Source organism: Mesoplodon bidens (assembly GCF_964165515.1).
Source record: "Mesoplodon bidens genome assembly, chromosome: 5".
Taxonomy (NCBI): domain Eukaryota; kingdom Metazoa; phylum Chordata; class Mammalia; order Artiodactyla; family Ziphiidae; genus Mesoplodon; species Mesoplodon bidens.
The window spans coordinates 133,042,898-133,070,795 of NC_138161.1; the positions used below are offsets into that span (position 1 = coordinate 133,042,898).

A 27,898-nucleotide genomic window follows, 5' to 3' on the forward strand; every position below is an offset into this window, starting at 1 on the left:
GGAGACTGTAATCGTACAAAGTAATTCACATTTTGGTACACATTTACTAGAACATTCTTGCCATTCAGTACAAACAGTTGGCTTTCGGCCGCCCACCCCTCCCCCCTCCGCCCTCCCCCCAGCCCCTCCCCCCTCCCCCAATGCAAAGACCACAACGCCACGATCCCACCCCACCCCCCGTTCCAACCAAGATATAACTATATACAGAATCCAACAGTACAGTTTTAAGCTAATAATTCTGTATTTACAAGAATGCAAAGAAGAAAGAAAAAAAAAAGCCGACTCCCAGAGAGCCTGTTCAGATTCCCAGGAGAAACTGGCCCTCGGGGTTGGCGGCATTTGGTCAGGCGACCGCCTTCTCCTCCACCCCCCTCCCACCCCTTGGCTACCAAGCCTTTGCCAAACTAAGAAAAAAAAAATGTAAAGGTTTGGTGCTTCTCTCTTACTCGGTCCTGGGTCTATCGGCAGGTTTAGAAAAAATAGGATTAGGGGGTGGGGAGGGGACTCTTTTGACGCTCAGGGTTCTTTCAGTAATATTTTGTATGTGTGTGTGTGCTCAGTCTCTTAAATAGGGTTTTGTTCGGTGTTTTGTTTCTGATTTTAAACGTACCATTCGTTAAAATTGGAAGAGAGCGCGCTGTGGCCGGCTGTGTGGTGGACCGCGGAGGAGGAGGGCGACAGGGAGCTGGTGGTCGGGTTGTCTGTGGAGGGAGACACGATGGTGGGCGGCGTGGAGGACTCATAGCCCGAGCTGGCGGCCGGCGAAGGTTGCGAGCCCTGCGAGGAGGATTCGTGGACCTGCGGGAATAAAGTCGCGTTTTTACGGAGATAAAGACCCGCCGCGGCGGCCTCCTGGGGGGTTGAAGGCCGCGCGCTGCCTCCCCCAGGAGCCCTGGATCCCCTTGAAGTCCAGGGAGGCCGGACCCGCGGGACTTGGGCTTGGTTGCCCCGCCTCGGCCCTGCAGAGGCTGGGCTCCGGGGAGGGACAGTGCCCCGGGGACTCAACAAAAGAAAATATCTAGGGAGGGGGAGGCTGGATGTGAGGCCAGAGCCTGAGATGGTCCTCACGGCAGCCGCTGAACGTTGCTTGCTCAGGGTTAGGTGAGCCAGCGCTCAGGACCGCGTGCAAGACCCCAACTCTCTGCCTAACGCTGCCAGCCAAGCCGCCATGGCCGCAGCTTCGTCAGCATCATCCCGCTGGGGCTGTCCTGGCTCCCCATCGGTCGCGGCCTCTGCTAGAGTGCTCACTTCTTTTGATTTTTATTATTAAACAGTAAATTTAGAACGGTCTTGGGTGCCCCCATCTCCTTTTCCAGCCCCCGCCCTCTCTGCCCAGCCCCAGTCAGCAGAGAGGAATCGTTGCCTTTCCGCCTCTGCCGGCTCCTGCCACCGCCCGGCTGCCACTCGCCGCCCGACCCCGGCTGAAGAGCTGAGCGGGCTCTTGGCTCCAAGGCGGGCGGCGAGAGCGCGGCGATTACCTTCATGTGTTTGCGCAACGAGCTGGGGTGCGTGTAGGATTTGTCGCACATCTTGCACAGATAGGGCTTGTCACTCGTGTGCACGTGCATGTGCTTCTTGCGATCGCTGCTATTGGCGAAACGTCGGTCGCAGCCCTCGAACTCGCACTTGAAGGGCTTCTCCCCTGGTGCGAAAGGCAAGAAAGAGAGAGGTCTGGTTAGAACAAACCCCGCGGCTCTTTTTAAAAAATTAAACAAAAGATAAAAATAAAAACAAAAATTAAAAAGGCAGCGGCCCAGGGTTAACACTTTGCAAGCTCAAAACCCGGATCTTTAACAAAGTCATATATCTGCATTGGAATTTTAAACATCTGAACTATTTTAACCCTTAATCCAACTAGATCCAGATTTTATTATTATTTTATTATTATTATTATTATTATTATTATTAGTGGTCGTGGTAGTTTTTTAGATCCCAGAGTAGCAGCAGGTCTGGCTGCTGGTTTTTAGGCCCGGGGCTATACAGACGACTTCAGGCAGCTTCTACCTAGCTCTAGGTTTCTAATTTTCACATTCCGGGCTGATTCTCCTGCTGTTTTGCTCTTCTCTCCTCCCCTTACCCCCTCCCCGACGCTCCGCACCCCGCTCGTCGCCGCCCCCACCCCACCCCACCCCTATACACACTCACATTTTATAGGATAATCCGGGCCGAGAGCTCGGCGCCGCAAATTCTTCCCTGGCTCCGGCGTAAAACGCCAAGTTCCAAAGGCAGTACTCAGAAATCACCCGGGCAAACCGGGACAGGGAAGCAGACCGAATTCCCGGCCTTGTTGGCCCAAGAGGCCCAGAATGGCCTGCCCGACCCACACTAGAGCCCTGAGCTCGCCGCGAACTTTTCTTTTAACTGCTCCCGACCGGTCTATTTATTTTTAAAGGCCAACTCAGGGTATTCGGTGTTTCGAAAAGTCCTCACAGAATCTAATTGACAAAACGGACTTCTCCACCTTCTGCTGACTTTCCCGACTCCTCAAGCCTGCTCACAAACAAGTCACTACTAAAATCGGGGCTCTTTAAATATGCATAAGCCCCCTCAGGCCCGATTGACTTCCTTTCACCATCGCCGCCCCCTCTTTTCTGTCTCTATTTTTGTTTCTTTCTGTGCCCCTTCATCCGTTCTCCCCCAATTTCCTCAGCTCCTTCCTTTGGCAAAGTCCTCACTAAGGTGCGTGGAGAGGGGATGTTGGCCGAAAGCAAACGTTTAGATTTGCCTGCATGCAGCTGGAGCGGCTGGCGCCTCCCCTGCCGCCGCCGCCGGGAGCCGGCCACCTCTCCCGGCTTCGCGCGCACCAAGGGCTCCGCAAAACAGGGTTTGTCTCTCAGCTCTCCTCGCCTTTTTTTAGTTCTCATTTAAAAATCTATATCCCTAGATCCCTCTAATCCGATCCTCTCTGTACTTCACCAGAATTTCAAGCTTCAAACTAAAAACCAGCACACACTTTCGCTGTCTGCCTGCTGGAACCTGACTTCCAGACCCAACCGAGGCCGGGTTTGTGCGCCCCCGCCGCTGACTTTTGGATTTCGGGTCTCAGGCCTGGGATAGGGAACGAGGGGTGTCAAGGACAGCCGTTTCCGTACCTGTGTGCGTCCTTTTGTGGATCTTTAAGTTCTCAGAACGGGCGAAGACCTTGCCGCAGCCAGGGAAGGGGCAGGGAAAGGGCTTCTCGCCCGTGTGCACGCGGATGTGGTTAACCAGTTTGTATTTGGCTTTGAAGGGCTTGCCCTCGCGCGGACACTCCTCCCAGAAGCAGATGTGGTTACTCTGCTCGGGTCCGCCGACGTGCTCCACTGTGACGTGCGTGACCAGCTCGTGCATGGTGCTGAAAGTTTTGTTGCACGACTTTTTGGGGTTGGCCAGCTGCTCGGGCTCGATCCACTTGCAGATGAGCTCCTGTTTGATGGGCTGGCGCATATAGCGGAAGAAGGCGCCGGCGCCGTGATGCGCGGCCATGTTCACGTTCATGGGCCCGTAGCCGTGCAGCTGCGGCGCGGCATAGTGCTCTGAACGCGGACTGGTCACCTGGCCATACTGCTCGGGCCGCGGGTACATGTCCCCAGAGAAGCCAAGCCTCATCTGCCCGTTGACCACGTTGGGCGATGCATGGCCCGCCGCCTGCTCGTGAAGGCCAGGGAAGAGGAGGTGGCCCGCGGCGTCCGTGTGGCCGTGTGGGCCCCCGAAGCCCCCGGCTGAAGCAGCGAACAGACTGTGTTGCGCGCTGGCTGCAGCCGCCGCGTCTCCAAAGCCCCGGTTGCGGAACAGAAAGTCCCGCGTGGAGTTGAAGGCTGCGCTTGAATAGGAGCCGACGTGGCCCGGATGGTGGTGATGTCCCAGGGCCGCCGCAGCCGCGTAGCCGGGAGCCTGAGACGTGAAGGCCGTCTGGCCCGCGGAGGCCAGCTCGTGCGAGCTGGGGTTGAGCTTGAAGGCACCCATGCCGTCGGCGAACGGGTTGATGCCCAGGCCCACGTCGCGCTCGGCCACGTCGCCCGCCGAGTGGTGGCGGGACGCGCCAAAGGTGGTCACGCCGATCGCGGGGTACTGGGGGCCGGCGTCCAGGAGCATCGTGGCTGCTCGGGGCGAGCCCCGGCCTCCCCCGCCCCCCCCACCCTCGCCCGCCGAGGAGGGAAAATTAGGAGGAGGAGGAGGAGGTAGTGGAGGAGGAGGAACGGGAGGCGGAGGAAGAGGAGGAAGAAGAAGAGGAGGGAGGAGGAGTCGACCCACCTCGCGAAGTCCTAGCCCGCAGGCAGCGGCGCGGCGCGCCGGGGCGCCCGCCCGGCCAAGCGCGGGGAAGCCTGACTGCTGCGGGCCGCGAGCAAGGCGGGCTCCGGCGCCCGCCGAGCAGACCCTGCCGGCCCGGCTAGCACTTTCTCGCCGCTCAGTCTCTGCCGAGAGGACCCCGCGTCAAGGCTGCCCAGGGAAAGGCATGGAGCATCTCAGCTCCCCAAAAAAACTTCCTCCCGGATTTGTAGCATAGAGGAATGTGAGCGCCGGAGCAGCGACTGCTAGCCCTCTCTCCGCCTCGCGCCGTACGCCCCTCCTCACTTCTCCACTAGCCCCTCGCCCTTTCTTTTCTCTCTCTCTCTCTCTCTCTCTCTCTCTCTCTCTCTCTCTCTCTCTCCTTTCTCTCAGGCTCGTCTCCTCGCTCCTTCACTCTCCTTTTCCCCCCTCTGCTTTTTGCAAAAAAAAAAAAAAAAGGGGGGGGGCGTGGAGGGGGAGGAAAAAAAGAAAGAAAGAAAAAGCCAAAGAAAAGGCGCAAATCATGCACAATATTGTCTTTTGCGGTTTATCTTCCTGGGGAGAAACTTTCACCTCCTCAGCCGGGCGGTGAGCGCGAGACTGATAGCAGCAATCATTCCTGCAGATAAATGAATTGAAAGGACGACACCGTCCCCCCCTTGATGAATGGGAGCAGGGGGAGGCGTCACGTGCTGCCGACGCGGGCGCCCATTGGTGTGCCCGCGCTCCCCCCGCCCGCAGCCGCCGCGCCAACGGAGGGCGCGCCGAGGCGCCGCGCGCCTTTCATTGGCCCGCCCGCCTCATCAATCCCAGGTATTGTAAAGCGCTTGACATCCCCTTTTGACAAACAGGGCTGCCAGGAGTAGCAACTTTTTTTTTAGCCAAATTTTTCCCCTCTTCTCATCGAAAAAAATTTTTGCCACGATTTCTTTTCCTTTTCGCAGTCATATACATTCTCCCTCCTCTTTATCCGTATCCCTCTCCCTTTCCCTCTCCATCTCTTTTTCTATCTTGTCCTTCTTCAGACCTGCTCTTAGCTGAGCGATTAGCGACTTCGGGCGTCTCCGAGAACAGGAGGCGGGGATGGGGCTGGTAAACACAGCTAAGGCACTTCCAGAATGTCCCGATTCAGCAACTTTCTTTTCTTTCTTTCCCCCTGTCCCCGCCTTGAAGGGCAGAAAAGGAGGCTTTTGTTATTTGCTCCTTTTGAAGTTCGCTTCCCTCTTGCTTCGTCCCCCTCCTGTTTATAATTTAAGATCTCGGGAGCACACAGGCACACCACTTTCTCTTTACCAGAAATGTGATTTCTCAGGATAACCGGTTGCCTCGATTTTCTCACTGGTATCAAAGCAATCAGACTTCCTGCTCCCTCCTCCCCCCAAAAACTAAGCACAGGTGGATGAGAGCTCCAACTTTCCAGGTTCAGGGCTTTTTGTTTTTGTGTGTGTGTTTCTTTTTTAGCAAATGGAAAACATCGTTGCCGATTTTTGTTTTTTTCCTTTCCTGTGTTATTCTTTTCTTTTCTCTCTTTTCCCTCGTCTCCCGTGTCTGCCCCCACTAACCCCTCTCTCTGCACTCCTGTTCCCAACCCTGGCCCCTTTCATTCAGGTAAAACTGTAAATTTCCCAACACGCCATTGTTCTTCAGGACTGCCCAAAGCTCCCTAGAAATCCCCGAATACTTTTTTTGGTATTTAAATCTCCGATAGATAGGACCAATGTAAATTTTGTGACATTCAAACCTTTTCTAGTTCACAAATCAGTCACCCTTGTCACAGTTATTGAAATTCCGCAACTCGCCACACCAGGACGGTGGAAAAAGCGGGCGCGGTCTTTGTTGCTGACCAGGCTTTTGATCGCCAGAGAAAATTTACTTACCTTCAGATGAGTGAGCAGAAAAAGAAATAACACTCCCTTTGATTTAGTTAGGAAAATGCAGACATTTGGATTCAGTGCAAACATACAACACCCGCTTGTTTTCGCGATGCGGCCCTCGATTAACCTGTCTTTGCCCAGCGCAAAGTCTATTCAACAACTGTGCGTAGTTGCTTTTTGTCCCATCCACAAAGAGCCATTGACTATATATTAAAATGATTGTTGAAAGGTAGAGGAGTATGGCACTTAAAAGCAGGAAAAAAAATCCCTGTGACTCAATCAATTAAGGCGAGCAACATTTATGCATTTCAAAAAATGCATGAGGATGCGGGGGGTTGGGGAGATGAAGGTTGCATTTCTCCGCAGCTCTGTTTAAAACCCAGCAGCCCAGGCCGAGGGTTTAGCTGAAGCGTCTGCATATTCATTAGGTCTAATTATTTTCTAGTAAGGAAAACACAAAAAGCCAAGAGTCGGAATCCTTCAATTTGCCCTTTGTTTCTAACTTCATTTGGCTTCTTTGCAGCTGAATCACAGCCCTAAACTCTTTTCTCAGACAAAGAGACCTCAACTCATCCTTTCACAGGCGGCCCCGTTAGGAAACTCACCAGTGCCTGGGCGAGAGGAAAATGAAAATGAACATTTTTTGCCCAGTCGCCTGTTCGGGCTGCACAGGCTGGAAGAAGGCAGGGTCAGCGTCGGCCTGTCCTCCTTTCTGGTTTTCTGGTCTTTTCATCGACTAGATTCTCGCTTGGGGCTGGCGAGCTGAGCTGCCCTTTCCCTGGGCTCTCCCTGCTCAAAACTGGACTTCTGTTAGCTGGGATGGTTTCCTGGTGTCTGAAGGAAGCTGGCTGAGCATTTGCGCTTGTTGTGCTGGGAAATAGAAATTTGAGAAAGAAAAAAAATATCAAATGTTCGGTCCCCAGCAACAAGTCTGAGTGCAGCAGCCCCCGAATTCCCTGGCAGCTTTGAGTGGAACCAGGATGGGGAATGAAGGCGAAGGGCTGGGGCTTGAGGGGTGGTTTAAAAAAAAAAACTGTTATATACTTTGTTTTTTAAAAAGATATATCGGAGCCACTCAGAGTCTTTTCTGCTGCCTACAAGGGAAATTTGGATCCTGCCTCCACTGCAGTTATAAAAATCTTATCTGCAAGGAGAAGCTTTCTCTAGAGGCTGTACTGCTTTCACCAGGGAGAACAGATCTTGAACCCACCTCTCCTGCCTTTCAAAAAAACACACACACACACAAGGGAGGGGACCTGAGGGGTGAAGGGTAGCCGCCGTTGAGAGGGGGAGAGGGAAAATAATTCTTCAAAAAAGAAAAGTCAGTCCTCTCCTCTCCTGTTCGTGGAATATCCAAGGGGAACTTTGACAAGAGGGTATTTTTAGGAAACGCGTCCAAATATACAGAGTAAGAGTGAATGTGAGAAAAAAAAAAGTTGTGGGTTGTAGAAGTTATCAAGTGGGATTTGCGGCGCTCTCTGCAGGAAACGCAAGCGGCTCCAGTTCAAAGCCACATGCACCAACGTGACATATAAGCCATTAAAATATCATCCTGACGGCTCATTTCTGCTTCATCATACATTCCCTAACTGCTTCCCGAAAGCTGGAAAAGGAGAAATGAAAGATGCCCGCCTCGCTGGAACCACAAAAGAGAGGCTTGGAGGGTTTTGTGGTCCCCCTCAGGCACCTCAAAGTGATGTGCAGAAATGAGGCGATCCCGGCAACAGGTGGAGCGGGGTAAGTGCATGAGTCCGGGGGGCAGACAGACCGGACCTGTACCCCCAGCAGCGGGGTAGGAAGCACCCTTATCGCGGCCATTGGCACCCAAACCCCACTGGGGTAAGAGGCCCAGCTAGATTTTTCCCCCATCCCCTCCCTCCGTAGCCCCCCAACCGTGGGTACAGGCCCCACCCAGCTGACACTGAGGGGAGGAGGGGGCCCTTCCGCCGAGAGGCTACGCTGGAGATGAGTCCATCCCTTCTTCTGGGGGGCGGTGCAAGGGGGACGAATGGGTCTCCCACTGGCACGCGGACCAAGGGCAGCTTGTTGCCTGCCCGCCTTCCCTCCCCTCTTTGTAAATCGCCCGGGTGCCCCACCGTTGGCCCAAGAAGGGGAGTCGTGGCCCAGAGCTTCCCTCGCCCCGAGTGAGCTGGGCCCGCGCAGGAGGGGGCCCCTGCAGACAGCTTCTCCGTCCTGCCTCCGCGAGGATGGCAGGGAAAGACTCGGCTTCCCCTCTCCAGGGTCAAAGGAGCCAAGCTACCCCGGCTGGCAGCAAGAGGATGGAGCTTCTCCACCGCAACCTGACTGGGGATGCCGGCTGGGTCAGCTGCGGGGCCCGCATCCTCGCCTTCGTGCAGTCTGGTCCTGCCTCAGGACGCTGACCACTGGGACCCGCTCTCTGCGCGCGGCGGGCTGTGGGTTTGGGATTTGACTTTCTTTCTCCCGGATGCAAACGAGGGCTACGATTAGCTCTCAAAGGAGAAGGCCGCAGCTACCTGGGATTCTGGCCACTACCCTAGACACATAGAGGCCCTGGAAATTAGGGAGAAGTGGGGCGGGAGCAGAGTCAGGCTGTGAAAGAAAGCTAGAACTGCCCCAAAGGGAAAGTTTGGGGTTGATGAATGGTCCATGGGGACAGCTGGGAGCCAGCGAGGTCTTTGGAATGGAGAAGGGGCGTTGGAGGGGCTGCAACTTGGCCTGCACCATCTGCAGGAAACTCCCTTTGGATCTCAAGGTCATATTTCTACCCCTTTTCCGACAGCATTGGCCTCAGAGCGACCTGCGAAGAGGCACCATGTTCCCTTCCTCTGTCTGGCCGCCGGCAGTTTGCGGGCGGGGTGGGGGTGTTCAAAGGGATGGTTAAATGTCCAGGCTGGTCTTTCAAGCGACCCACTAACGCAGATTCTATTCTGGGCACACGGAGGTCGCCCAGTCTTCAGCCCCCGGCTGGAGGAACCTCAGCTTTTCCCTCTAGGGAACAGAAGAATGAGAAAAGGCCGTCGCACAACCCAGCCTCAAAGCCCAAATTCCTGGTGTTTGAGGGCCCGATGAAGGGGACCCAGGGAGGTTCCGGGTGCAGCTGGCGACAGCAGGCCACGGGCAGAGGCCGGAGCCGTTTTGCCTTTAGCCAGGGAGCTCCCAGACAACCTGCAGGGCCCCTGCTCTGCACCCGCCCCGCCGGCCGAGCCGTGGCCGAGAGGCGGGCAGGCCTTTGCCGGCGCTCCTGCGGCTTAATCAGTGTGGAGCAGTGGGGAAGTCTCGGGGACTGAAGTCGCTGGCTTGGGAAGCAGGCTGAAGATGACCTCTGACCTTGGGCAGGCCTGAACCTGTTAGGGCGACCCCACAATGTGCAGGCTTGGTGTTCCCCCAAAAGAAAAATGATGCCTTTTGCCTGTACCCACTGGCCCACTTTCATAGCTCTCCCCTAGCACAGTCAATTACTGAAGCTCATTGGCACCCTTTTCTTGTCTCAAGGGAAAGAAGGCAGATTCCAATAAGTGCTCAGGTTGTGCTCCTGACTGATGATTCAGTGCCCAGGACTGGTGTGAGGAGACAAGTCAGGAACAATCTTTTGGGAAAACCAAGCTGAGCATTTTCAGGGCTTTTATATCCCTGGGTTGGCAAGGATCTCAGGTCCAGGGGCCCAGGGGCTGCTCCTAGATTCTCTCACCCCTCCTTCAGGGAGATGACTGGCTTGCTAAGTGGGGTCAGAGTTTGAACCAAAGGAGAAAATATTTACCCGGGTTCCATGCACAGGCCGGTGATGGAGCTGCGACAGGAGCAGCTTAAGGTTGGTCCCAGTTACCTGCCTGAAGTCCAGCCTCTGAGACATTTGTTTGCATGCCTGTGGGTTTATAATGCACAAAAGACTGTCAGGACCTGGGGATAGAAGTGACCCAGGCCTCTTAAAGGGAGGGCTCAAGCAGCATTGTAGGTGTGGACAGAGTCTTTAGGGAAACTCACACCCATTTCCCTCTGAAGCAAAAAAGTAAATTCTATTAGTTCCAACCAACCAGGACTTTTCCTGTGCCAGACATCCTGCCATGAGGAAATTTTAGAGCAAGGACACCCAGCACGCTGTCCTTCTGTAGGAATGCAAACTTGGGCTTTCTTTCTTTCCTGATTTGTGCGGGAAGGAGCTTATTACCTTTGGGGACAGATGCCTTTTGGTTAGAAAGAATCGAAAATAAATAAAACCCTCTGGGAAAAGGTGAGTCTAAACCCCTACTCCCACCCCTCAGGCTTGGACCCAGAAAAGAAGGGAGAGTGAAAGGTGAAAATACCTAAGCTAGTTCAAGCCCGGGTTGGGAGTTGAGGGAGAGAGAAAGAGATCTTTCAGCATAGAGAACTGGAAAGTCTTTGAGATAGCAGAGGCCCACTTGGATTTGGCCTGTGGTTCAACAAGTTAAACAACTGCTTGTTCTGTGGGCTGGAGTGTCAAGACAGGCAGACGTCCTCATTGACAGAGAGCTTGCTGTGTTTGTCCAGCCTGAGACCTTTTCAATGACTGTTTGTCTTTCTAGGCCAAATTGAGGTTTGGGGCTGGGTGAATCGCCTCTGTTTGGCTGTTCCACTGCTTTCAGCCTTGCCTGACAGATGCAGAAGTCCCCAAGATGAGTTTAAGGTTTTAAGATGACCAAAGGCTGGGTAGCTCTATCCAAAAAGTGAACTTGATAAGGAATGCAAATATTTTGGGGGTGGGAGTGGGTTATTTCTAAGCTGCTTAACTAAAAAATGTGGACAGCCAGGACCAATTGATAGAAATAATCTCCCCCCACCCCAATCTGATGAATTTTATATTCACTTTCAAAAACCAACTGCGATGGCTTCCAGATGGGTGAAGGAGTGGAAGCCATGCGAGGGTTAGGGATTCCACGCCACCTTGGGCACAACAGGAGCTACACTCCTGCAAAGAAATTCCTCTCCTATCAGTTCCAACACTTACAACTCAATTTTTAACCTGCTAACCTCCCAGAGGACACCCAGCCCTCCTTCTCACTAAACTCAATTAATTAATGAACTTAAAGAAAATGATGGGGGCTTCTCAGATAAAAAAGTTTAAATTCTGGCGTGAGAGATGTTTGAACACTGACTGACTGAAAGTGTGCTTAGCTCTACCTGTAAGGGAGATCCACAAATAAGTTACGGATAAAAATCTAGTTGGGAAGTGATGATTTTTAATATTTTTTATCACCCAGGATATATTATTTTGCAGTAAATATCGGTAGTTCCCAGCAGAATTCTCTTCTTTCACTTCCAAATTTGAAAATAGTCAAAGAAAACACTGAAAAGCTCTTCAGACCAACACTTTCATTCACTCATACATTCAAGCCACACAGTCTTGGCATACGAGCATGTAGGAAATCGTTTAACTAGTGACTGTCTCTCTTTTCTTCCCAAACAGGCTCAAAATCAGAAAATGAGATACAAGACTTCTTTGGTGATGAGGAAACGCATGCGGCTTTACCGAAACGCCCTGAAAGAGTCAAGTAAGTTAATATCCTCTTTTGAATATTGGTTTGCTGAAGTTATTTTTTAAGTAGGAAGTTATTTTTGTATGTTTTTTTGGTCTTTTGGTTATGTTGGTTGTGAGTTTGGGGGTGTTTCTTGAATTCCAATGAAACTTAGAACAACACCTTGGTGTTTGATGCATTTGCACACAAATCAGCGACACAACGTCCCACCAGCAGCCAGCTAATCCCCCTCAATGTCTACTCATCTGGACATTCTAGAATTAATATTTGACGACTCTCTCATTGAAACAACCACCCCTGACCTTCTGCAGTTCCACTGTCACATTATTCTATGACATATTCATCTTGAATTCATTTCCGGACGATTTGATTGGAATGAGGTTTGACATGTATTGGCTTACATGAAAGGAGCAGACTTTGATCTTGGTGATGGGGTTTACATGATATGCATCATCTTTACCAGGGACACCAGCCTTCCGCAATGTGGCAGCCACGATGTTCCCACAATGTGGTGTCTGAACAGGGAGTGACTGACAGCCGCTCTGTCAGGAATACCTTCATTGTGAAGAATTTAATTTAATATTCCATTTAGAATAAGCATATGATTTAGGGTTGGGTGTTTCCCCTTTCAGGCATCTAGTTTCCCTCATTTCAACTACACCACCAGCTGATGGTTGCCTCCAAGGTGTTCCCTTGTTGGTAGGAAATGCAACCTTCTTAATAAAAGTTAAATGGACAACTTAGGAAATGACTCTCTTCTATTATTTTGGGATGATTTGATGGCAAATTCTCTAGAGAGATGTGGTTATTATGTAAATTCCGTTGTTTTAATTCCTCAGTGCTGTTCTGGAAGATCCTTTAACGATGTTTCCTAATCATTTGTCAAATGATGGTTTGCTGGGAAATTAAATTTTATCCAAGCATTTTATCCAAGCATATTTTCTTTCATACATACTCCCATTAATGATGATTAAAGCCCAAACTTCCATAGAAGAGGGGAGGCATATCTTCCTTTATCTTCAAAATCCTGACAGATCCCTTCTCCTCTGTACGATGTGGGCATGGACCTATGGAAGGCTCCTGGGGCTTAAGTTGTTATTTTTTTCTCCTGCAAGACTAGAGACAAACTCTCACTGTAGGAATCTTGAATTCTGTCTGTGAATAGCCTACGAAGGGATTTGCCCCCTTGTTTTGGATGGTACCCTGGCCAGAAACAGGGAAGAAATGATTGAACAAGTGACTGCAGACCTAGATGCACAATATTCAGGCAACAAGGTTTGTGCTTGGCCGGACTTTGTGCAGTGGCCCTCAGCTTCTGGGATCCTGGCTCTGGAATAAGCTGCAACAGATAATCATCATTTAGCATTGTTGAAAAGATCAAAATGGAAAAATATCCCAGCTATTGATCTGAAATCTCCCCCATTGTTTTCTTTCCAAGGAAGGCAAGTCAGACATTCCCCCACTTAAGCCAGTGATATGAGGAGCTATAACAGATGGTAGGGCCACCAAATATATTTCTATACAACAGGACTAGGAAATTACTTTAGTTTATGATGTTGCTTTGTCACAGCTGTGGTAAACAAAGGTGCTTAGGGCATGATTCCGAGGTCTGGAGGGATGTTTAGAGTCTGGTGGTGGAACTTGCTCCAAATAGGCCCCCATGAAAACCCCCAGTGGCTCTTGAAACTCTGCTGAAGATCTCTGAACTGCAAATGTATCTTTTTTTTTTTTCTGCAAATCAAGCAGAAATGTGGATTCCACAATGCTATAACCCCCAGCATGGTTAGAAATAGAATGCTTCAGCCAAACATTTGGTATTGGGGGTAAGTGTGGTGAGATAACTTTTGAAAGAAAAATTCTGAGCACCACTGAAGGACACCACTACTTAGCCTGCCCAATGAATAGTCAATGAAACCTGGAATCCTTGCTACCTGGGCCCTGGAAGACTCAAAGGAATGGCCCTGAAAGCTAAAATATGCCTCACTGATGTCCGTGTCCCATCTGTCATCTGTGATTAGCTGGATACTGCTTTGGGGCTTATTTCAGAGATACGCCTTGAAGACCCTTATGTAATCATCCAAAGTTCCCTGTTTATAAATATTAGTGAGTAAAATGGCTTTTTTTTCTCCCTATCTCTGTCCCTGAGGAAATGTCCCTCTGGGAGAATGCTTGGTCCCACTGCTGTGTTCAGCCAACCAAGGTGTGAACCACGTGGCTCCAAGGCACTTGCAAAGATTAGGCAACCTTAGTGACCTTAGGTCAACTGACCCCTGACTATTCAAGAAGCCTCTACTCAGGATGGGTCCAGATGTTTTCAGTGCTTCAAAAGAAGTCTGCATCTGGGAAGGAGCTCCATGGGGCCAGGTTACTGTCGGTGAATTTGGCTGAATCAGACGTATCTGCCCTTTCACTGTTGGCACAAAAAGCCATACACATGTTCAAAGCTTTTCAAGGGTAAACTTATCAAGAGAGATTGTGTAGTGCAGTAACAGTCTGTTGTATATAACCTCTGCTTCTTATCACTGGAGTCTGTGCTTAGAATTCGGGGCGGGGGGTCCCACAAATTTGGATGGGAAAAAAATGCATCTTTATTTTCACCACCTTCTAATGGAATGTTATAGCTTCTTCTATTATGAGTGTGGGCAAAAGGCACAGGATTATTAAAGTTCACGAGCTTCACCAGGTTTCCAAAAGGGTCCACAACCTAAAACAACTTGAATACTCCTGTTCTGTACTGTTATTCAAAGCTTTTGATGCGGGTGTGGTCACGGTGTATATATTAACTGGTTCGTTTTTGTGCAAATCAGAGTTTTAATGGAAGCCAAATTAGATGGTTAGTTTGACAAACATCCTGAACAGTAGGTTGTAGATTGCCAACTTTCGGATGGGAAAGAAAATATTTTCACTGTTGGACTACTGAATCAGTGCCCCCTCACTTAGGCCTCAATGCTGCTGGAGGAGCTGACTAAGTTCTGTGTTGATGAATGGTTAGGAGAAAGTGCTGGGCAAGGGGTCCCAAAGAGGAATATGCTGGTTTGTTTTTTTGTTTTGGTTTTTGTTGTTTTCAGAACCCTTCATGGGTTTGCCTAGACAACTGTATCATTCAAAAGACACCTGCATGGTGAGAAGCCTTGAAACCAGCGCTTTGAGGAAGGGAAAACAGGGCAGGAAAACAGAGAGGAGGCACCTGTGGGCAAAGGGGATAAATCCCAGAAAGTGAGAGTGTGTGAACGGGTGAAAGCCAAGAAAGGAGACAAATCCTCCAAGTCTAGTCTCAACACTGCTGTGTGGAAGCCCTTGGTTTCCAGAGCAGAAGGGCTTCAGCTGTCAAATGCTCTCCTTCAACTTTTTTTTTTTTTATGCTAACTCAGCATCTATTGGTAGCTTGCTTAAGCTCTTCCGGCCGGAGGAGCAAAAAGACCTGGACTTGTCAAAGCCGAGGAAAATTGTTGTGGAAGTTAATCCCTCGCTAAATTGCGGCACTGAGCCAGGAACAATGCATTAAATGAAGAAAGGCTCAAAGAATCTGCCAACCATTATAAATAAGTTAATTATTTTTAAAAATTTAAAAGAAACCATTATTTACTGACCAGGAAATGTTTAAGAATAGTTCTTGGTGCTGGAGATGGCTGGGGCAGCTCAATCAACTTCATCAGAGCTCCTTGTAATCTGTCCAAACTTCTCACCTCTGCTAGGGGAGCGGGGTCTTTTACTCAACCCTTCAAACTTCTCTTAAAAACCCAAGTCTTTCATTGCTTTGAGGGTGCTTTCTATGGCTGCCGGGGAGCCCCGAGAGAACTTAGGTTGGCCTTTTCGGCTACTGAGTGCAACGCAGGCTTGAGGGCCAGCAGCACTTTAAATCGCCCGGCGATGCAGCCGGCCCTAGCCGGTCGGCACAAACAAAGGACACTGCCCCTGTTTATGCCACACTCGGCTGGTCCAGAACTGAAGGTTTCTTCCACCGGCCGATCCCCACCCCCAGACAGCGGAACCCGCAGCCCGGGAGGGCATCCCGTGAGAGGAGGCCGTGGCCCGAGGTCGCTTTCACAGCCTGGGCCGCGAAACGTGGCCTCGTCTCCAGGCAAGCGAGTAGAGACAGAGACTCCGGCCGCGGGCAACAAGTGGCCAGAGGGAGCTCAAAGTGGAAACGATTCTTAAGTTCCCTTTTCCAAAGGCTCCGCCCGGCGGCAGGGTACAGAGCTCAGGACCGCAATTTGACGGTGGGAGAGAGACCTGGGGTGAGGACCCGCTCCTCCTCGCTGCGCTCCCCTCGCCTTTATTTCTTTGGCCCGTCGCCCGCGGGTCTGTGTGATTTGCGGCGGGAAGGATTCTTAGGCCCTCTTGGGAGGGCGGTGTGGGTTCGAAGCCAGCCTCTCCCAGGTCATCACCGTCTCCGGCCCAGTCCTGGGGCTCGGCTCAGGGCCAGATTCTTGGGTCCGCCAGTCTCTGGGCGCTCCAGGCACCCGGGAGGAGGGGCCGGCAAGGCTAAGTGGGAAGAATGGAGTGGGGAGAAGACAGAGGGGGAGGGGAGAAGAAAGGATCCGAGTAGGATGGCGAAGGGTGGTCAGGGGTTTCGTGGAACTGAGAGCGAGAGCTAGAGAAAGAACGAGAGCGAGAAAGCTGAGCGACGCGAGAAAATTTGGAAAAGCGAGAAAACAAAATTAGGCGCAAGGGCTGTTAGCCTAGGATCTCCCCTGCTCCCGGCCTCCTCGTCTGCAGCCGCCTTTCCTCCCTGGAGCCCGGCCCTCGCCTCCTCCCGACTCCCGGGACAAGCTGCCGAAGCAGGCCGCAGTCCCCGCGCTCCGGGTGCTGCCCATCGGCCCCAGGAGGGCTGGGGGGCCCGGTCTGCCCGGAAGGACATTACGTGCAGCACAACGCCCCCTCCCCAAAGCCGTGGGGAATGGAGGCATAACCCAGCCCCGCTCACTTCCAAGAGCGGCGAGGCAGAGCAGATCTGCCCAGCTTTCGGGGAGAGAAGGGGGAGGGGGCTCACGAGTAGAGAAAAGAATCCGCGCCCGGGTCAGAGCGCATGAGCAGTAGAAGCGCGAGCTGGGGGGTGGGAAGGGGAACGGGAGCAGTTGTGACTGTGTGTGTGTGTGTGTGTGTGTGTGTCCCCGTGCTGAGGGACCTGTCATCGCTGACGTCGGACCGGGACGCGGGCCAATGGGCGACCTAGGCGATTGTTCCTCTCGGCGGGCCCGGGCCACGGCCCCGAATCTCTATTCACTTCCTCACGCGCCCCGCTGCTGCCTCTGTAGTGTACAGGATTTCAAGTAGGCATTAAAGACTGATAGAGAGGGAGGAAAAAAAAGTCACAACCCAAAACTTGAGGGGGGGAACTTTGCAGAAGTTGTCTATGGCTGTTCTTTCCCCTCCCCGCTGTCAGGTGACGGTGGCGTGAGCGCCCCGACCTAAGGAGCTCCGGGGAGTCCCGAACGGGATGCAGCAGGCCTCCCTCTCCCAGCCGAGCTGGGCGCTGAAATTCGTATATATGGCCGGGGCTCTTGGGCATCACCACCACCTACAACATCACCACTTCCCCCACCTCCACTCCCCCGCAGGGCGCCGCGGCCCCGAGGGCCCGGGGGAGTTGGCCGCCAAAGCGCGCTCGGAGCGCCAGTCGGACCCCTTTGGAGCAGAGCCCAGGGGCACCCAGCAACCCACGGCCTCAGCATTGCGCACCCCACTGCCCCTTCCACCCACCCCGCCTCCACCATCACTCTTCTGCTCATGAAGCGACAGGGGGCTCTACCGATCAGCCGCCCAGCCGGACCGCGGTGGAGGCGCTTGGCCTCGCGTCGTCCGCCCGGATCGCTGCCACCGCAGTCCGGCTTTCGGTGCCGGCGTTGACCGCCGAGGCCGTGGTGTGGCTGGGCTGGGCCTGCCCCCTGGGGCCGGGTAGGACGCTCAGCCCTCGCCACCCGTTCTCACTCGCGCTATTTGTCTCAACAACAGGTAGCAGCTCCGGACACCATGGCCCCCAGCTCGCTGCCGCCTCCAGCCCCTCGGTGTTACCGGGCTTTCACGAGCAGCCTCCCCAGGCCTCCCCTAGCTGCACTTTGAACGGACTCCTGCGTCTGGGGCTCCCCGGAGACATGTACGCACGGCCTGAACCCTTCCCGCCGGGACCTGTGGCCCGCAGCGACGCCCTGGCAGCTGCCGCAGCCCTGCACAACTACGGGGGCATGAACCTGACCATGAACCTCGCCGCACCCCACGGTCCCGGCGCCTTCTTCCGCTACATGCGCCAGCCCATCAAACAGGAGCTCATCTGCAAGTGGCTGGCGGCCGACGGCCCCGCACCCCCGCGCCGCTGCTCCAAAACTTTCAGCACCATGCACGAGCTGGTCACGCACGTCACCGTGGAGCACGTCGGAGGCCCTGAGCAGAGTAACCACATCTGCTTCTGGGAGGAGTGTCCGCGCCAGGGCAAGCCCTTTAAAGCCAAATACAAACTTGTAAATCACATCCGCGTGCACACGGGCGAGAAGCCCTTCCCTTGTCCTTTCCCGGGGTGTGGGAAAGTCTTTGCTAGATCAGAAAATCTCAAAATACACAAAAGAACTCACACAGGTCAGTATTCGCCACTGTCTGTCTCGTTCGGACCCTCTGGGGAGTCAGGGGGCCTCTTCCGGGCCCTCGGAGCTGGATTTCCTCAAGTTCTACCTGGGCGGGGAGGGGGGATATTTTGGTGTTTCCACGAGCCAAGTTCATAAAATATTAATTATGTCCTTCAATTAGAATCACAGAAGTTTCCTGAGGCTGTGTGTGGGAAGGATAGTATGAGATTTCTGCTCTGGGGGTTGCGAAGGGGATGCTCGGGTTTCTGTGTGTGCAAATGTGTGGTCCCTGCTTAAGGAATCTGATTTTAAGGTATTTTAAAGGGCACTGTTCCCCAAAGTTGTAAAGACATAGGAACAATTTAATTTTTCCCTGTCCCTTTGGAATTGTGTGAGGCACACGCTTCCAATAGTCAGCCTGACAACCTGACTGCCACCTGAACGGAGAGCGCACCAGGCCCTTAGTGACTTCTTTAGGATTTGAGGGTCTCATGGGCTAATTTTGACCCTGTTTTGGAGCCTTGGTGACCCACACTCGGGACGTTTCACAAACCCTCCCTTTTGCTTTAGCAGAGACCCAAGGAGACTCATTCACCTTAAATGTCATTTACTGAGCTGTTAAGTGAAATGGGGACATGTGTCAACCACATCTGTTAGTTCTACTTAATAGAAAGAAAAGGAGCCCTCTCAAAGCCTGCAAAGTTGAACTCCTCTGGCCAGAAGCATCTCTAATTAATGCAATTGCAAGGAGAAAGTTTTCACACTTCCCAGAACAGCCTGTGAAGTTACATTAATTAGTTTAGCAGCCGGATGTTTGTATTCTTCTTAGCTAGGGTTTTCTTGCCCTCGCTTCCTCAAAGTTTAAGAAGTCAACATCTCCCCTCCTCCATTTTGGGTGCGGGAGAAGGGGACCGATGGGGGAGACAGAGGATGAAATAAGTTCCAGCTTGGTGCCCCACGTCTACTCCCTGGCACTCTGCCTTACGCACCTCTATTCTTGGTGAAGACATCAGCAATTATCAGAGTCAAAGAACTCACCCAGGTTGGCACTACCCGGGAAAGAAGCTTGCTAAACCCCACCTTCTCCCCCCAAACCCTTCAGTCTCGGGGAAGGTCCCTGGCCAGGACATTGGCACACTCGGAGGCCAGATTCAAGTCCACTTTTAAGTCTCCTACTTTATTTCGGAAATGTATAGTTTTTCTGAGCTGTTTCCAGGACTCCCTCCCCCACCAACCTCTCGCAAGCATTTGTCCCCCCACTCCTCCCTCCCTCCGATTTTTATCCAGGGGAAGAAGGAGAGAAGTGAGACCCAGATCGCCGCCCTCAGGCTCCCTATTCATTGAGCTGGCGGCCCGCACCACGAAGGTAGACTCGAAGTCCTGAGCCAGAGTAGGAACTCATTTTTAATGACAGGGGGGTTTTAAACAAACTTTTACTGCTCTTTGCCGGCCTACTGTTTGAAGTCCATGAAGCAGAAAATGGTTAAATTCTCAGTGCAATCGACCTACAGCAGAGAATCAAGTTCAGTGCGCCCGAGCTGGCTCAGGTCTGCGTCTATTCAGAACAGAATTCTAAGTGCATCCTTTCCCTTTCCACTGGCAGTCCTGATTCATTATCACCGGAGTTAAAAAAAAAAAAATCTACAGAGCCTCTCCTGCTCGGGCGTTTCCCTCAAACCCTCCTCTTAAGTCATGAAAAGAGGAGAAAACAACAACAACAACAAAATGTTTCTCAAATGGCAATAGACCTCACTACAAATTATTCATGAAGACGGTTCTCGATTCAACAGGAAAATAATTGCCTTTTCAAATATTAATGGCGTTTCATTTCCTCGAGTCGCGGAAGCGGCGAATAGGCTGCTTTCTCAGGAGTTGAGATTTTCCGGGATCTGAATCCCGGGCCTGGCTTCGGAGGCAGCGGCTCCGATCCCACTCCGAAAGCTTTCGCTTTGCGGCGGCCACAGAAATCCTGGAACAACGGTGCCGCCGCGAGGGAGACGCGGGCCTGCCGCTCTTCCCGGGACCCCTGTGTTGGGGGCTCGCCCCACTCTCCCAGGCAGTCGGTAGAGGGAGGTAGGGCTGATCCGAGGCAGTGGAGAAGAAACCGCGCCGGGGCGGAATGCTCGCACAGCCCGGCCCAGCCACAAGTGCGAGAAAATGGCGCGAGTCGAACCGCCCCGCCACTGCCAACTTTGTCGGGCGGGCCTGGCGCCGGGCCGGGTCAGAGGCCTCTCGCGGCTGCTGAGGCTCTAGGAGAAGACTCCGGGCCTTTCAGGACTCAGCCTCAGGCCCAGGCTACTCAGGGCGGGCTGCGGGGTCCCGGCCCAACCCTGCTTCTCCACATCCATCCACCCACCCACCTAGGGCTCAGCGCCCAGATCTGGTGGGAGGGAGAAGGCGGGAGGCTGCGTGTTGGGTGGGGCGGGGGGTGCGCAGAGTTAGGCGAGGAGTCCGGGGCTCCTCCCGCTGCTGGGGAGAGGCCCGGAGGGCGCGGGGGCGCGGCCTCACCTGGCCTCCCAGGGGCCTTGGAACTTCCAGGTTGCCCATGTCACCTTCAGGGCCCTGCTTTTTTCGTCTGAGTACCTCGTCTGGGACGAAATCATTGTTTCTGTTTTACATGAATGTCCAACAAGGCGGTCACAAGATGGGATAAGTGTGTGTGTGGGGGGGATACTTGGGGGGTGGCAATCAACCTCAAATTCTATTTCTCCTCTGTTGTAGCAGATCTTGCTTTCTTTTGCAGGTCCTGAATTACATGGTTCTTGTAAGTGATTTTAGAAAGAAAAGACGGAAGGGAGGAAGAAAAGTTTTAGTTTTGCAGATGCTAACAGGGATCAGAGGGGAGAAGACGAGGGGCACATAGGGACGTAGGGTTTATTGTGCATCTTTCTGTTTTTCTAAATAAAACTGTACCGGTGTACCGAGAAACGGCAGATGCCAGCACTGTCCAGGGTTCCACTGTGCTAACAATACTCCTGCAGCGGGAGGACGCAGAGGCCGCGCAGTGCAGGAGCTCCGGGCTTCTAACCCGCTGCCTTGCGGAGGCGAGGGTTGTGCGCAAACCTCTGGCTCTGCCTAAGCCTCAACAGGACTCGGGAGTAGGGGCTTTTGTTTATTCAAACCTGCCCCAAAGCACCCATCTTTCCTGGAAGCGGCGGGAGAAGCAACCACAAAGGCAACATTCCACCCGCCGGGCATCTCTCCCTCCTTAGCCAGACGCTTGGTAGTCTATCCCTCAACCCAGGGCGCCCGGCAGCATCCATTTGTTGCAGCACCCGTCATTTCTTTCTCTCCTTCCTTTAGCATCTGCAGCTCCAGAGGAACCTGGGCTTCCGGGTTCTTGGGGTCCTTTCCTCCCCCACACGCTAGCAAATCCAGCCGGCGGTGAGCTCCCGGATTGGGACTCTGGCCTCGGCCAGTATTTCCACCCTAGCGCGCGCTCGCGCCTTCCCGCGGCTCTACAGGGCATCACACCACTGATCAGAGCTCCTCCCGGGCCTACCCCGGCTGCCTGCTTGCCCTCCGGTACGCGGAGCCAGGCCTCGCCTGATCGCAGCAGCTGCGCTCATCTTGAAGCCACCGCGACCACGGGTGCGATCGAGGGAATGGCCCCGGATCCCGCTTGGCCCGGGCAGAACCTGCCTTGCCGGTTTCTCGGCTCAGGCTGGGGAGGCCGGACCGTGGGCCATGGGTGGTCTAGGGAGGCCGCTCGACCTCTCACAGTCAGCTCGGACTGGGAGAGCCGGCTCTCCGCGGCGGAGTCTCCGGGAAGCCGCTGGAGCAGCGTAATAAAATATTATTGCCGGCGCGAGTATCTGGAGGGATCCCGGACGGTTTAGGCAAGATTTGAAGAATGCTACTAAATGTTTGCCCTCAGGGGGTAGAGGGGAAGGGGGAGGGGGCTCCGTTCCCCGTAAAAATCGCGCCTGAAGTGAATTGCTCAGAGTACCTTTCCCTGCAGCACGAATGCACATTATGCACATGCCGTGTGCATCGGCTGCGCATCCTTAAATTATTCCATCGCTTTGGCGTTTGCACAAAACCTACTTTAAGAAACAATTTGGGCCAGGATGTGTTTGGGGTGGACCGCTGGGCGGGGAGTGGGGAGCAAAGACATTTGGCTGGAACAGCAATTTTGAGCAGATGCGAGCTCCTCAGTCAACTCTATTCTCCGGGCAAAGGTGCTTCAGGCTCCAGGTGGAGAAAATCTGGAGGAAAACAACCGGAGTGGATCAGGATTTTCCAGGAAGGAAACTCGACTAAGATGGAGTCTTTGTTTCTTCTGCTCCGTCCCCTCCCCCCAGGTCCCGGCGGGAGAAGGGGAGGGGGGAGGCGTGCAGGAGGGAGCTCAGGGGGCGCGCTCTGAGCGGGGAAAGGGGGTGCCGGGTTTGCGGCGCCGGGGAAAGAGGTTTCTGAATTTTTTGGCGGCTCTCTTCCCAAAAACGGCAGAGAAATTGGGATAGGGTAGTGAGGCCAAGCCGGGGCCACAGCCCACGCGCACTAATGTCTCTGCGTTGCCTCCACCAGGGGAGAAGCCCTTCAGGTGCGAGTTCGAGGGCTGCGAGCGGCGCTTCGCCAACAGCAGCGACCGCAAGAAGCACTCGCACGTGCACACGAGTGACAAGCCCTACACGTGCAAAGTGCGCGGCTGCGACAAGTGCTACACGCACCCCAGCTCGCTGCGTAAGCACATGAAGGTGCACGGGCGCTCGCCGCCGCCGCCCAGCTCTGGCTACGACTCGGCCACACCGTCTGCCCTCGTGTCTCCCTCGTCGGACTTCGGCCGCGAGCCCCCGGTGGCCTCCTCGGCGGCGGTGGCGGCGCGTAGCGCCGACCTGAGCGAATGGTACGTGTGTCAGGGCGCAGGCCCCGCCCCTGCTGCCCCCGCAGCGCCCCCAAGCCCCGCGCGGCCACCTGGCCCCGCCGCCGCCGCCTTCGTTACCAGGGTTGCTGCTGTGGTTGCTGCTTCCGCGTACCCTGACTGCCAGGTCTAGGCCGGGTTATTGAGGCTTGAAGAGAAAGTGAGGAAGGAAGCAGGGAAGGCAGGAAGGGAGGAAGGTCACCACTAATAGTTGTTAGAGCTCAATGAATGTGCTGATGTAATGTCCATTGTCTTAAAATATCAATATGGTACCCATATGGATTCTACAGTCACATCCAGCACCACCCCCCCAACCAGACGCCCTCATGACTGGGTAGCTTGAAACCAGGGTTGGGGTAAAGAAAATAGAGAAAGAGACAGGCAGAAGGTAAACAAGAAAACATATTAGGAGAGTTTCTGTGCAATCCTGGCCACTGCAGTCGGCAAAAGTAACACCGCAAAGTCCTTGTGTGTTTCACAGAATGGGAAATGTTTTCCTCGAGGCCTGGGCCTCCCGGATAGCCACCCCTACTCCGTTCCCAGCTCCCAGTCGGAGCCTCCTCGGAAGTTCCTGTGGCGGGAAGGTGGCAGAGGGAATTCCTGAGCCTCCCTACACTTCCCCTCCCCCAGCTATTTAAATCCCAGATGCAAAATTTTCCGACCGCTTCTATAAAGGGGATGGTAGGGAAGAGGGGGGAGGTTCAGCATCTTCCCTAGGGATTTTATGCCCCTCCCCCAGAGACTGGCCCAAGCACACAGAGACATCTGTCTGCCTGTCTGTCTACTCTGTATGCATTACTTACTGGGGGTAAGAGGGGAGTCCAAACAACAGGAATTACAGACAAAAGAGCGGTAAAGGGGCTTTAGGATTCAATGCTCTGAGGCCTCCTCAGACCAATCGCTCTCTCCTCACACCCCACAGTTGTTGAGGAGCTGCCTGTGGAATCTTTTGGGTGCTTGGCATTGGGGGTGCAGAATGGGCCAATGATGTCACTGAGGCCAGGCCTCCACAGCAAAGGGATCCAGCTTAGGCTACAGTGTCTGGATGAATCACGTCAATTCTGTGATGGTCTTTGTCAAAAATCGCACAATGTTGGTCTTAGTTTTAAATTTTAAAAAGGCGTGGGGGGTGGAGGGGAACAAGAGATGAACTGCAATAATAAATGTTTTAAAGGCAAACACCCAATGGGTCTAGATTGAATGTGTATGTGATATGCTGGGTACCAAATCCCCTGAAAAGGAACCAGATGTTGGGGGCAGGGAAGAGAAAAAATCTGTGCAATTGTTGTCAAGGGGGGAAGAAAATCAGGGCCTGGTTCCCAGTCTGTCACCCTCTGCAGGGAGGATGGTGCTGCTCCAAATTCTTGCTAAGATTTGGGGTGTGGGGGAATGTGAATAAAACAGAGGGGAAAAAAGTTCTGGTAGACCCATCCCACTCCCCTAAGAATTTGGAGATAAGTAGGGGTGTGGTACTCCTACCTAGGGGGAGCCCCCAAAGAGCTCAATTTAAAAAGCTGAGCCCAGCAAACAAGCTCTGATTCCGCCACTCTGCTGGATTTTCTTCTGTTCTTTACTCTTCAGACACCATTCGAAGATTCTCACTTCAGCCCCGTGGCCACACACTTCCATCAGATAAATAACGTCCTAACTGGAGAGGGACTGTTTTCATTACTCCTAATAAAAACCAGAATCTTCCAAATAACATCCTTAGTGAATCCGTCCTTGTGGAAGGGTGTCTGCAATCCCCTTCCCGCCCCGCCGCCACTACAATAGGGCCCAGAGGTCTCCTAGCCAAGGGCCCGCGGTCGGCAGCAAACAACTCTTTCCCATCGGGAAACACCCGCCCCACCGCCAAGGTGCAGAGGGCATCTGGGGAACTTGCTTCTGAAGATGTTAAAAAATGTCCCCGTCTCCAAAGAGGACGCCTTTCTTTCTCTTCTATTTCTAGGCCCCATTTTGCCTCCCACCCCCATCCAAAATAATGAAATAAAATAAAAATGCGTAGTCGGTCACTAATCGCCTTTAATTTTTCATTTGCTTGTTACAGATGTCCACCGCGTTGCTCGCAAGGTAATCTCGCCCTGCGCAGCTGAGCGCCCGCATCTTGCGCCTGCGACATCAAAGGGCCCGCGCACAAAGCAATGTTTCTTCGCCACGGTGCATCTTCATGGTAAGTTAGGATTTCTATGGCAATGGGCAAGTCGCACTGAAATCCTGAAAGGCCGAGCCTGGAGCCCGTCCAGGCTTTTCATTAAGGACATAATATTTACGTCTAACAGGCCTTTTTTCTTGTGTATACAAGTATATATTTTTGTTTGACGCGGACTAAATCATTTTCATTTAATTTCCGGTAAACAAAACCCACGCGAATGGGCACTTGTTCCCGATCATAATAAAAATGGATAATAATGTGAGGGAAGAAAAGGGCCGCTTGAATCGCCGCTCAGCTCCCTTTGTTTCTGCTTTCTGCGGTGATCAGAGGGCGCATTTGGGTTTGATGGCGAGTTTCTAAAGGCGAGGAAATGGTTTGTAAGAGGGGAAAGAAAAGGAGAAAGGTCTAATCAAGCTCGGGTTGTTCAAAGAGTCGGGTTTTGGGGTTGAAAGTGTGAGTTTGACGGTGCATCAGCATGCCGCGTTAGGCTCGCCATGGAAATGCGCGCGGGGAGCGGCCGCTTCAAAGGCGGCACACTTCACTGCAGACACTCTATTAAGATACATTTGCGCTGACCTTTGCTTTCACGCCATTTAATACTGTCACTGTGCTCTCCAGTATATACTTCCTCCTTAGGACCTGCCTCGCCAGCGTTTAGGGGTTCACCTGGCACTCCGATGGGGGCGGGGTTGGGGCGCTTTGGCAGCAGGGAAGCTTTCAGGAAAGGGAGGAGACAGACTCGTGCATCTTGACTGCGCCCCAAAGAGGCTCCAGGGTCAGAAGTAAATAACTTTAGGACGAGCTCAGAAGCTTAACAAATGAGCATCCCCAGCTCGGTTTTGTGCCAAGTGCCTCTCAGCATCTTGAGCATGTTGGAGGCCTGAATTTCAATGGGACTTGGGGGAAGGAAAGGAGCCACCCTGGATGAGTCTGGGGAGTTCAGACTGTGCCTTTGGGACATTTTCACTCTGGCCCCCAGTCCAGCCCATTCTGCCCCTCTATCCCTGAAGTTTCTCACAGACCCCCGAACTTGCTTCTCCACAGGGTGGGGTGTATGGTACCCCTCAGGCCTGCTCTGGCCCTGGGCACAGACTCCAGAGCCCAAGGCCAAGGGGATAGGGAAGATGGCAGGAAAGTTAGAAGTCCATGTTCCCTTAATTGTCTTGTTGTTTATTTTATCCAAGTACCCCAGTGAATAGGGGAAAAATAAACACGGTGGAAAAAAAAATCAAACAGTGGAGTCTTCTTTAGTGCCAGTCCTTGTGGTTGAATAAAAAGGATGGTCCGCTTTCTATTGAGCTGAGAAATCTTTGAAGTGGGAGTTATTATCTGAGACATTCCTGCTTGTCGTCCTAACAACGCTGATGAAACGTAAAAGGTTCTTTGTCAGCGATTTGTTCTCCCCTCTGTCAAACTCCCTCTGCCCCGTTAGTTTCAAACCGTTTCTAAAGAGATAAAATCTAACTTTTTTTTTTAATACATGCACATTACACTAACTGGTAACTTAGGGCCAAATCCTGCTAAGGGAAAAACAAAAGCAATGCAGAGACATCAGGTCCAGAGCCTGTGGAGGTGTGCAGATGTTGAGGGGCCCTTTGCCCAAGCTCTGGGACAGGAGGGAAAGAATGCAGAGACAGCGCAGGCAGAGGGTATACACCCTAAGCCTACACTGTATGTCTGCTTCTCTCTTCTCTGGTCTGCACTCAATTAGTCCAAGTCAGGTCACCTAGAGACGCCTCAAGCTCCCAATATTCTTGCTCCGAATCCTTGCAACCAAGGCTGCAGCCAAACAATTGTTACTATTTCCTGCTCCTTCGAAGACAATCTCTGCTAAAAATAGACCCATTGTGTGTTTCTTCCCACTAGCAGCAATCAGCAAGCTCTTTCTGCCATTAATAGAAAGGAGAGTGGCTTGAGGGAGAGAAACATTTTTATAATTTCCTGTTTTCTTCAGAATCTTGGCATTTGGAGTTCAGAAGGGCCACGACCCCAAAGTGCATGCAAACGCCCCCTCCCATCCACATGTGCAGTTCTTCATTTCATAGTGTGCCCAAGAAAGAAACTTTCACCCCTCCAGCTTTCCCCAAACCTTCTGATGTAGTTTTAAAGGTGGTTTAAATAAACAAGGATGTTCCAGCCTCCCCACCTCGTGTGTGCTGACTAAATGATTTGTAAAGAAGTTTCCCCAAGCTGTAGCCCATGCTGTTATTATAGTTGCTACAAAATGTTGTCTCTTATATTGATTTTTATTTGTTTACTTGAGGTCCCCATATGTTTGTTTATATTGCTAATTTATGGGACAATGTAATGATTGCAATGAATGTGAATTATACAGACAGGCAAATGTCTTGTAATCATAGTTCACACACCCAAGAAAGCCTGACTGAAATCTTAGACTATTTGGTACCCTCTCTAGCCACACTGTTTGTGATTTATCACCTGTCCCCTTAGCATCCTTAAATTATGAACTAACTTGAAAGAAAAAAAAAGTTGTTATGTATTTGACTGAAAGTGATTGTTGAATGAAAACATAGTTGAAAGCTGTGGTTTAATCTTGCTGTAAATATGTAAAAATGAATTAAACTCTGTGATTCCTTTTCCCTCCAAAGGCTTTTGTGTACATGGAGCTCCGTTTTCCTATTTTCTTTGGAAATAAACGATGTGATGTTCCCCTTCCCCTTTCGAATCCGAGTGTCCTGTTACTGCTTCATCATCTTGGGAGAGATTTG

At 52.4% G+C, this 27,898-nt stretch overlaps 2 protein-coding genes across 2 annotated transcripts; one reads left to right on the forward strand and one right to left on the reverse strand.

Moving 5' to 3' along the window:
• Nucleotides 1–600: 600 nt before the first annotated feature.
• Nucleotides 601–4,074, reverse strand: ZIC1 (Zic family member 1; the record flags this gene model as incomplete). The annotated part of the gene is made up of 3 exons (XM_081234913.1): nucleotides 601–798; nucleotides 1,479–1,642; nucleotides 3,093–4,074. 3 exons carry the CDS (start codon nucleotides 4,072–4,074, stop codon nucleotides 601–603), a joined length of 1,344 nt encoding a protein of 447 aa, XP_081091039.1.
• Nucleotides 4,075–8,838: 4,764 nt separating this feature from the next.
• On the forward strand, nucleotides 8,839–23,150 carry ZIC4 (Zic family member 4; the record flags this gene model as incomplete). Its single annotated transcript, XM_081235374.1, has 4 exons — nucleotides 8,839–8,856; nucleotides 11,527–11,611; nucleotides 17,552–18,169; nucleotides 22,684–23,150. The coding sequence occupies exons 2-4, from the start codon at nucleotides 11,542–11,544 to the stop codon at nucleotides 23,148–23,150; spliced, it is 1,155 nt and encodes a 384-aa protein (XP_081091500.1). The 5' UTR covers nucleotides 8,839–8,856; nucleotides 11,527–11,541.
• Nucleotides 23,151–27,898: the final 4,748 nt, after the last annotated feature.